Source organism: Rhinatrema bivittatum, chromosome 8 (assembly GCF_901001135.1).
Source record: "Rhinatrema bivittatum chromosome 8, aRhiBiv1.1, whole genome shotgun sequence".
Taxonomy (NCBI): Eukaryota; Metazoa; Chordata; class Amphibia; order Gymnophiona; family Rhinatrematidae; genus Rhinatrema; species Rhinatrema bivittatum.
In genome coordinates, this window is record NC_042622.1 from 266,428,800 (window position 1) to 266,438,990 (window position 10,191).

A 10,191-nucleotide genomic window follows, 5' to 3' on the forward strand; every position below is an offset into this window, starting at 1 on the left:
TGTTCCCATTACTTCTATAGCCATGTAATTCTGCAGTTTTGTTAAGACTATAGAAACTGGCACTGCAAGCCTGTGCAGGAAGGGAATACTTCCAAAATCAAACACAAATGCATTGCCTCCTTCCCTACTGTGCAAAAGCCAACGCTATCAGAGATGCACATTTCCTAAAGCTGAGAGAGAAGAAAAATCAGACCTCTCAGAAAAGCCAAGAGCAGGAAAAACTCTGATCCTGGAGGAAACGGCGGCCAGAGCAGCAAAAATAATCTGACTGGAGCCAATCCTAATCATCACCAGAATCTGGGAATTGTCCTAGTGGCCCTCGAAATTTAGTTTTACCGCTATTGCTTTTTTTTTTTCTAAACCCTTGTTTAGTGGGGGCAACCAACCATGTACAAATTGTCCTGTCAATAAAGTTTCCTCAAACAGGAAGCAGTGGTGGGAGCCGGCCAATCACAGCCGGCCACTGCTAAGAGACGTAGCCAATGAGAAGCCGCCTCGGCTCCAGTTGCGCCAATGGTCGCGGGTGGGGGAGGGGGGAGCGGTCCGGCCTGTGCGCTGCTGCTGTCACCTCTCATCCTGGGCAGGGAGGGGGGGGGGAGAGAGACCTCCCTAGGGAAGAGAGAAAGAGCGCAGCACCTGAGAGGGAGGGGAGAGAGGAGCCCGGCAGAAAGAGCCCCCCCCGCCCCCGGCCATTAGAGCTGGGAAAGGTAAAGGCGCTGCATGGGAGGATGAGATGGTCCCCGGGGTAAGAGAGTTCACGATAGAGGGTGGGGGAGGCAGGAAGTGATGCAGCACACAATAGGTGGGGGGGGGGGGGGGATGCCTGAATGATAGGGAGGGAGGGAGGAAGCACATGCTTAGGAGGCTGAGGGCAAAGAAGGGAAGCATGGGGGGGGGAGGGGGTGGTACCCGGGTGATCGCTGATGGGGGGGAGGGCAGGCAGCAGGCTGAGGAGGGGGAGACCTTGCACTGACAGTGTTTGCACTTTCCTGTTCCCACAGCCGGGAGTGTCCCAGCGAGCTCCCCCCCCCCCCCCCACCCCCTTTCTCTGCAGAGCTCTGGCCCGTGCCGGACGGGGGGGGGCTACTCCGGCCATGTCCGTGCTATCTCCGCTGCAGATTAAGGAGGCCAATGCCCACCTGGAGGCCGTCCACCGGCGCGTGGCGGAGCTGGAGGCGCGCCTGGGGGCCGCAGAGACCACGGTCAGGGAGCAGGCGGAGAGCCTGATCCGGAAGGACGAGCAGCTTCACGTCGCGGTGCGGGAGATCACGGGGAGCAAAGACAGGTCGGTATTTCCCTAGTCCGGATCACGGCCATTGTTAACAAGGCTGCAGGTCACCCTGATAATCCTTCCGATCTATGACCAAGGATGGCAGCATGCTCTGTCTTCCTCTGCAAGACCAGGCTCCTTCTACATCTTCAGGAGGCCACACTTTCCCACGTGGCTTTTGCACAACCCTCCCCTCAGACCTTCTTCCATAGCTTTCATCAGGGAGCCATCTTCCAAGACCTCTTTCTGCATGCCTTTTCCTCCAGCTGTCATCGGGGCAAACACAACGCACATCCTCTCCGACTCTCATCAGACGGGTCAACCAGCATTTCCCCTGTTTGAAATTTACTGTAGCGTTGTAAACTTGAGATTTATACTGCACCTTTCATCCGAACACAATTGCACTGTACATTTCAGTTTAATACTTCAGACACCTACATGCAGTCACTTCTGGAGTGGAGGATCTAGTAGCAGATTTCTGGCACCAAAAAGCTGTCCCCCCAAGGCATGGTGAGGCGTGAGATGTGAATGAACTGTGGTAGGCTCTGTTATATGAAACAGCCTAGGGACATCTGTATAAACCTGGGTTTCACAGGTGCAAATCCCGGCATTAGCTTCTTTTTGCTAAAGAGCTGTGGACAAAGGAGATATAATAGATTCAATATTACTACTATTAGCCAAGTGCAATCATTTGAACTGGTGCCATGGGAGGCCTCTGTTACATAGTGGCCATGACAGGGCCAGGATTAGAAACCGAGGCAGAGGGAGATAAGTGACCTGCCCAATCTCATACAGATTCTGTGACAGAGCTGGGACTTGAACTTGCATCCCAGTAGTTTTCATGAATCACAGCAATTTGACCTAGTGATTAGAGAAAGGGACTGAGAACCAGAGAAACGGGGGTTTAAATCCCACTTCCCCCACTGCCTTTAGGCAAGTCACTTTATCTCCTGCTGTCTCAGGTACCCACTTAGAGGCAGGGGCTTACTGTACCTAAATATACCTATTAGCTTGAGCATCGTCTAAAAAGGCAGGCTAAAATCCCTAACTAGAAGTGCCATGCTGAGTCAGATCCTTAGTTCATTGAGCTCAGCATCATGTCTTCAGCAATGGTGAGTCTAAGTCACTATAAAGTACCTGGGCAGATCCTAATGAGATCCATCCCCTTCACTTGCAGAAGTAAGAGATAGTGAACCCCACATCTACTGTTAATGGATCTGCTTTCCAGAAACCTATCCAAATCTTTTTTAAATCCAGCTATCCTGCAACAGGGTCCATAGCTTAATTGTACATTGTCAGCAAAAAAATACATTCTTAAATTTATTTTAAATCAGTGTCCCTTAGACTTTGTATTATTTGAAAGGGTAAATAACCATTCCCTATTTATCTGTTCCACCTTACTCATGATTCTATAAATCTCTAGCTTATCCCTCTGTAGTCTCTTCTCTAAGCTGAAGGAGCCCTAGCCTGTTCAGCTTTTCTTTGACTCTTGATTTGGGATTCAAAACTGCAGCAATGTACAGGTTGCTTTTCTACACAGTCGTATCCCTAATAATATTCATTTGAATACAAATTAACCAGGCTGCACCTCCAATACCTTTTCTTCCCCCCCCCCCTTAATCATACATCATCCATTCTAACACACGTGACACTCATCCTTCCATCCATAACCTTAGAAACGAAATGTTTCTGCTGGAAGTGCACAAATAATCAAATTGTATTTTAATACATTTCGGTAATTGGCTATCTTTCCAGTCATTTAAGGCATCTGGATGCTCCTGTGGCAGGCTACAGATAAAGGGTCACGAGCTCTGCTTATAATCTTGCCAGCACTTGGTAGATCCTAGTTCAATATTCAGTCTTTCCATACGTAATAAATCCAACATTAGTTAGGCCTCCGTTCTTTCATGGAGAGCTTTTCACCCACCCGCTAAGTACACACTTCCTAGCTATAAATAAAAGTTAAGCATTCTTATCACCTGTGGCTGCCCCTTCCGCTTCTAAGGCCTCCATTCCAGTACCCAATAAAAGAGTATCAGATATTGTTCCATCCCATTTATCAGTTTTGTTCCTCTTCTCTGTGTGTTCTCTAGTTTTGTTATATCATTTTTTTGAGAGACACAAGCTGCAGGCTCACCATGGATCGATAGATTACAGAGGCGTTATAGCCAGAAGAAGTGACACATGCTGATACAGATTCTAATTGTGTTCTGGTTGTAGTTTGTGAATTTTGATTGTTTCTAGGTCCCAGGGTTGGGTCACTCGATGCAGGAAAGTGTCTAGCTGCACTGTCGTTAGACATGCCCACCGGCACTACCACTTAACCGTACAGCAGTGCATTAATAACAGAAGAGCACCTGAACTAGTAAGAGAGAGAAAATGACCCTGGCCTGGCAGCTTTGACATTACATTTATACAGTGATCTAAGGGAATGATGTTAACATGCCTGTGATTTTTTCTTTATTGAAGAGAAATTTCCGAGCTGAAGGAGCAGCTCTCCAGGTCCGAGGATACTATCCAGAAGCTGCTGAGCGTCATTAAGGAGAAGGATGACCTGCTTTCCCAGCTGAAACATCGAAGTCAGCTGCTCGGCAAAATTTGCCGCCGCCGCCCCTTGCTGGACACCTTGCTCTCGGACATGGCAGAAGGGGAGCAGCTTACAGCCCTTCCGGGGACCGAACCCCATTTGCCTTTCCCAAGTCACGAGGAGTTTATGCAGGAGACAAACGGCCTGGTCCGGCCAGCCTACAACCAGCATGAATTCTCCCTCAGTGAGGACGAGACGGACGACCCGGAACTGGAAAAGTGCCTGTTTGGCACCACAGTATGAGCAGGACTCTGAGGGGGAGGGGCGGCCCTTGTCTGGAAAGATTTCCACATTTCTACAGCTGCTCAGGCTTTTCCCAGATCCGACCCGGTCAGAGTTAAGGACAGGTTAAACCTTTTCCCCGGGATTGCAGAGGGGGTTCTTTCCTGGGCCTGTTCCAGCGCTGTGAGCTCATGAAACATTTGAGGGGATACATAACTTTCCTGTAAGCATACCCAGTGGAGCACTAGACAGTAGGTCAAAGGCACTGCTTATGTACAGGGTGAACTCTCTTCCGGTTCTGCTTTTGAACCAGCAGCCACTCAAGATTCTCCGCCATCCTCTGTAGAGAAGTAACTGGCACCACAGAGCCCATCCTTCTCGAAGGCTCTTATGCTACCTCCCTATGTCCTTAAAAAATATATGAACAGCAGTATGGAGTATTGAAAGGCTGCTTTTCCCCCATAGATGTGCATTGCCCATACTGGCTGGAAAAGAGAACATTTAAGTGAGGTTGCTGTTTCTTAAACTTCAGGGCTTTCCTCTAGGTGCCTTGTGCCCAATTGGCTTCCCTTTTGAAAAGATTTGGATGGGATTCCATTTTTAGGATGTGTAGGGTTCTTTATGCACAGTGGCCTTCCTCATCCTCTACCGCCTCTTGCCCCTCCCTTCCCCCCTAAGCACGCACACTCCCACGCACACACACACACACCCCCGCCTGCACACACACACACACACCCCCGCCTGCACACACACACACACACACACACACACCCCCGCCTGCACACACACACACACACACACACGCGCGCCTGCACACATGACTTGAGATTCACATCCTGTTCAGGTCCACTCTGCCTTCGTGATGCTACCTCCACCGTCCCTGTGCAGGTTTGAGGCCTTCGTCAGGACTGGATGTTCTGAGCCCCAAAACGGGAGTTCTCCCCAGACACCAAAGAAAATACCTTTCCCCAGGTTTCAGGGCCGTCGGGTATTTTGGTTATTTTGCCAGTACCTCATTTGACAAATATTAAAATTTAAAGAGCAATAAAATGGGGATAGGAGGGTGGGCAACTTGTTTCTAAGCACTTCAGTCTCAACATAGCACAATGCTGGGGGGGGGGGGGGGGGTTAAAGGTCAAGAAGAGGAAGCACTGGAGCAGCTAATGATTTTGGTTCAGTTAATTGACATGGAAAAGATCGAAATGTTGGACCTGGGGGATGGGAGCTGCCTGCTGAGCCAGGAAATAGCCTGCAGAACTGATAAATGCTGTGATGTTGTTTGAGATTCTTCTGTGTTGCTAGCAGGGACAGGAATGACTGTGCCTGCCTTCCCTACAACACTACAGTTCTTCCCAGTCATCTGCTTTCTACACAATGACATCAAAAAGGCAAAATATTACCAGTGGGTGCCCTAAGGATAACCGGAGCTGGGTCTGAAATGGAGTCAAGGAGGATTTAAAGCTGATCAAAACAGAACAGTATCACAGGGAAGGCAAATCTGATACAGCTTGATGGTAAACCAAATAAGATTTTTACAGAACATCAAGGTTTATTGGCCCAGGAGGTATCTATGGACAGCCTGACTCCTTGTTTAATGTGGTTTCCCCTCATACTCATAATGGGAGGATGAAGGCCCTGTGTGTAATGTGCTCAAAATGCAATATGTGTCCCCCACACTTAATCCCCAGTGTGAAACCCTGTTCCCTGTCTTCAGCATTACTACAGTACTCTTGCAGCAGGTACTAAAAACGCTGGTGATCACAGTGGAGAGAGGAATTGTAGGAGAGAAATGATTGTAAAAGGCAGGCAAGGAGTTATAAGAAACCCATCCTTGAGTCTTTCATAGAGATTCTGCTCTGGAGCTGGCTCCGAGGGACTGCTATCCAACCAGAAAGCACAAGGGGTGATCTGGAACAGCAATAACATGTCTGGGCATTTCTAGCGAGCTGAGAAGAATTTGGAGTTTTTCAGCATCTTTTGTGCAAGCTACATTTCAGCAGAGGCAGTAAAAGCAGGGACTGGCTTGCTGTCCTCGCCACCTTGATTGTATCATGATCACATTCTGCCCGTCGCTGCTAATGAGAAAACCCACATCCAATCTCAACGCTTCAGCCTGACTTGCTCATGGTTTTCTGTGGCAAACCCAGATCCCCTGTCTACTGCCGTTATAGACTAAGGGCCAGATGTACTAAAAGCTATACCCTATTTTGGGTCTACGGGAAAAATGTTTAGTGCATCTAGTCTTAAATACACTAATATCCTTAACAAAAATATTTTAAATAGGGACATTTTAATAGAAGGCTTTTGCATTCTAACATCCTTGGAGGCATTTGTTTTTTTCGCTTTTAATGGACTGAAAACAGCCACGTGCCAAGTCCATAACTTGCTCATGTTCACTTCCCCCTATGTCCTCACTTACAAAAGGCCTAAGGCACTGAAAGCTCAGCCTTGTGATCGCAGTATGGAAACAGTACCCCTGTGCTGGCTTCGGAGAGCTCGGGAAGGGTTCAGCCTCCGACATCATCAGCCAGAAGTGACGTTTAATTTGCGACGTCTCTGCAGGGTTGCAGTAGCAAAAGGTTACCTGTATTCCAAAGTGCTTTCTCGTTCTCTTCAAAGTGTCCTTTCACCACTCAAGGGTTCCCTATTCATTTTTGAATGAACAGATAAAATAGGGATGTGTTAGGTTAGAAACTTTGCACAGTTATCTTGCTTCTTTGCTAGCAGTTACAGCACTAAAAGGAGGGTGATTTTCCGACCATGAGTTTTTTTTAGATGTTTGCTCCCTGCACTTGTGAGTCTATAGCGAATGGCACCGTTTATTTGTAAAATACTTTTCTCCCTTTAAGAATATCTTCCCGGAAGTACGGTTGTACGGTTGCATGTAAGCTGGGTTCTGGTTTTCCAAAGTGAGGAATCTCTGACCCTGTCTCAGATAATGTCCATTGCATGCTCCTTTCAACCTCTTGAACCCGTTCCCTCTCTACTCTACGATCTGGTTAGTTCCAAGCACAAGCAGATACTTGCAGGAAGCTACGGGGCTGGAGCAGGCACTTCAGAAACGGCCTGGAGTGGGGGTTGTAGCCAATCGCGGATCATTTAAAAAAAAAAAAAAAAATCTTTGTAGCTGCGAGTTTTCTTCCTAAATTATTTTCTAATGACTCAAAAGTGCTAACCTCTAACATAAGGCTATGTGCAATGCTCTCTAGTTGACTTATTTTTATACACATAGGTAGGTATATATTTGCAGTTGTTTTATATGGGAATATCTCTGGTTAACACACGTCATAAAAGTGAAATTATATTTGAGGTGAAATGTTCCATTTTACAATTTGAGAAGCACAGAAAAAAATGTCATGAAGCCATTCCATGTCCTTTCTGGGAAAGATATGCAATATATTTATACAAAAAAAAAACCAAGTGCCCTGTATTTTTGCCAGTCTGTTACTATTTTCCCTTAATAAAATGGAAGTGAACAGAGATTTTCTGTGGCTTGTGTACCTATCCAAAGGGAGCTAACCCCATGCTTCACAGAAAATAAACCTTGCTGGAGGCCACAGTATGTGACCCTTTGGGCTCCCAGAAGCCTCCTCTCTGCACATCTAAGAGTTAAAGACTAAGCAGGACGCCAACAGGTCAATTTGCTTGTACAATTTTAGCAATAAAAGGTTGACAAAAAAAAAAAAACTTGCACAATTTAAAAATTGTGCATCTTTTTTTTTCTCAAAGATTTAATGTTTTCAACTTCTGAAATGGAAACAAAATTCCAGAAACCAAAAAAAAAAAGCACACACTTATGCAAGAAGCCCGTCAGAATGGGCTGGCCCTGGGACTCGTGCTGTAGGACTGCAGTGCAGGGAATCCAAGTTCAGATCCCCTGTCGGACGGGGGCCTAGTCAGACCTGGGCGCACCCCATTGAGGTGGCAGGGAAGATGTATGGAGTCCCGTCCCCCCTCACCACCAGCTGACATGTGAAGGGACTTGCTTGTTCTGTAGGTTGGGAGCAGGGCAGATAATGGCAATGGAGCAGGTTACACACCTGCTGATACCATAGTAGCACAGCAAATATCCATCCAGTCTGCCCAGCAAGTTGCCACTCTGTGCAGGTTACCCCCATGCCTTCTGTAAGGGTAGAAACTACTGCTGTAGGACCTATCTGATCTCCAGTTTGCTTCCTTCTGCAGTGGCACAGGCCACCGTTGATCCTTTGCTTACCTCATGTACTCTTGAACCCCTTCACTGTCTTTGCCTTCACCACCTCCACTGGGAGACCAATCCATGTAGGCATGGCTTTATTCCATGGATACAAGATGCTTCTAATTTTCTCTCTTAACCCGCTGGTAAGTAAGATTAGAATAGGGAGGGTTCAAGGTGATTCAACTTCTCAAACCATCAGGGCCTTCAAGGGATTCACTGAGTCCCCAGCCCCTAGGCGTGGCTTCAAGATAGCAAGTGCCACCCCAAATTTATACATTGGATTGGGCAGGGGTAACCCAAAGGCCCTGCCTGATCTGATCGATGGCATCACACCTGGCTACACCTCCCCCCAATTGGCAGCAGGAGTCGTATTTATCTAAAGGTCATCCCCTGCTGCTGCGAGGCCAGTCTCTCAGCTCTTACCACAAGACCAGTCCCGCGGCAGCAGGTAATGTTTGAATGGACACAACTGCTGCTGCCCACCCCGCAGCCCAGAAGGTCACCGTGGAGCAGCTGAAAAAAGAGATGGGGTGGCCACCAGGGACCTCATCCTGCTCGTGGCCAAAGGACGCAATGGCCGTCAGCAGATCCCATTTCACTGGCAGCTGAAGAGAGGAGAAGGATGTGGTGGCTGCCAATGGACTCCATCATGCTGGCGGCTGAAGAAGAGGCCCAGGCCCTATGTGTGTGTGTGTGGGTGACTGCCTGTGTGTGTGGGTAGGGTGATGTATGTGTGTATGGAGGGCTGATAGCCTCTGTGGGTGGGGTGAGTGTGGCTGAGAGCCTGTGTGTGGGGGTAGGGATATATGTTTATATGTGACTGCCTGTATGTGTGTGGGTGACTACCTGGGTGGGTAGGTGAGAGCCTGGGTGCCTGGTTGTGGGTAAGATCCTGTGTATGTGTGTGTGTCTGGGAGGGTGAGAGGCTGTGTGTGTGTCGGGAGGGATGGGTGGGTGACAGCCTGTGTGTGTGGGGAGGTGGATGAGAGCCTGTGTATGGGTGACTGCCAATGTGTGGGTGTATGACTGTGTGTGTGTGCTTTTGGGTGGGTGACTGCCTTTGTGGGTATGTAGATAAGAGCCCATGCATGTGTGTGTGTGTGGGTGAGAGCCAAAGCAAGTGTGTGTTGTGAGTTTGTGTGTGAAGGAGAGCCTGTGTGTGGGTGTATGTCTGTGAGGGAGTGAGAGCCTATGTGTGAGTGAGAGGATAAAGTTTGTACAGCTCTCCATTCTCCAATCCACAACAATCTCAGAGCGGCTGGAAATCGAAAAATTCCAGGTATGGAGATTTTTTTAAATCCTTATTAGTTTCATTATTGGATGTTACTTGATATGATTGGTGTTTTGGGAAATTTTATAAACATGTTTTATGAGGTTTTAATTATTGGATGATTCATCAGTTTTTAAATATTTTTTCTTTTTTTATTAGTATGGTTTTACTTTTATGATTGTTTTATATTTATTTTGTTGGTTGTTGGTCTCTTATACTGCCTTTAGTAAGGGTCTGTCTGTGTGTTCTGTATGTGTGATCGAGATGAGGGATTCGGCTAGCTTATAGATTCTATGGGTCTATAGCATTTTGTTTTCAATAGGAGATATATTGGTCTTCTAGGGCCTGATGTAATGATTGCAATGCTGCTCTTTCCTGGGTAGGGTTGTTGCTGTTGAGCCCTGGGAGTTAGTGTTGTGATGAAATGGCAGATGTATCTCTTGGTGTAAACTGTATTTTTGGCAGGCTGTGTTAGCTTTTACTGGAGCTATGTAAGTATTATCCAAAAATACTGTACTTGGGTTACTGAGACAATATAGGACCCGTCTTTAGATGTGAATGTGTCTGATCTGACATCTGAAGGGACTTTATGTAGTTTTAAAAGCTTTTGTATAATATTTTTGGGTACATGTATTTTTTATTTT

The 10,191-nt window shown here is 47.2% G+C and overlaps 1 protein-coding gene across 1 annotated transcript; it reads left to right on the plus strand.

The window, feature by feature from the left end:
- Positions 1–881: 881 nt before the first annotated feature.
- VMAC (vimentin type intermediate filament associated coiled-coil protein) lies at positions 882–7,559 on the plus strand. Its single transcript, XM_029614926.1, has 2 exons — positions 882–1,285; positions 3,740–7,559. The coding sequence occupies exons 1-2, from the start codon at positions 924–926 to the stop codon at positions 4,098–4,100; spliced, it is 723 nt and encodes a 240-aa protein (XP_029470786.1). The 5' UTR covers positions 882–923; the 3' UTR covers positions 4,101–7,559.
- Positions 7,560–10,191: the final 2,632 nt, after the last annotated feature.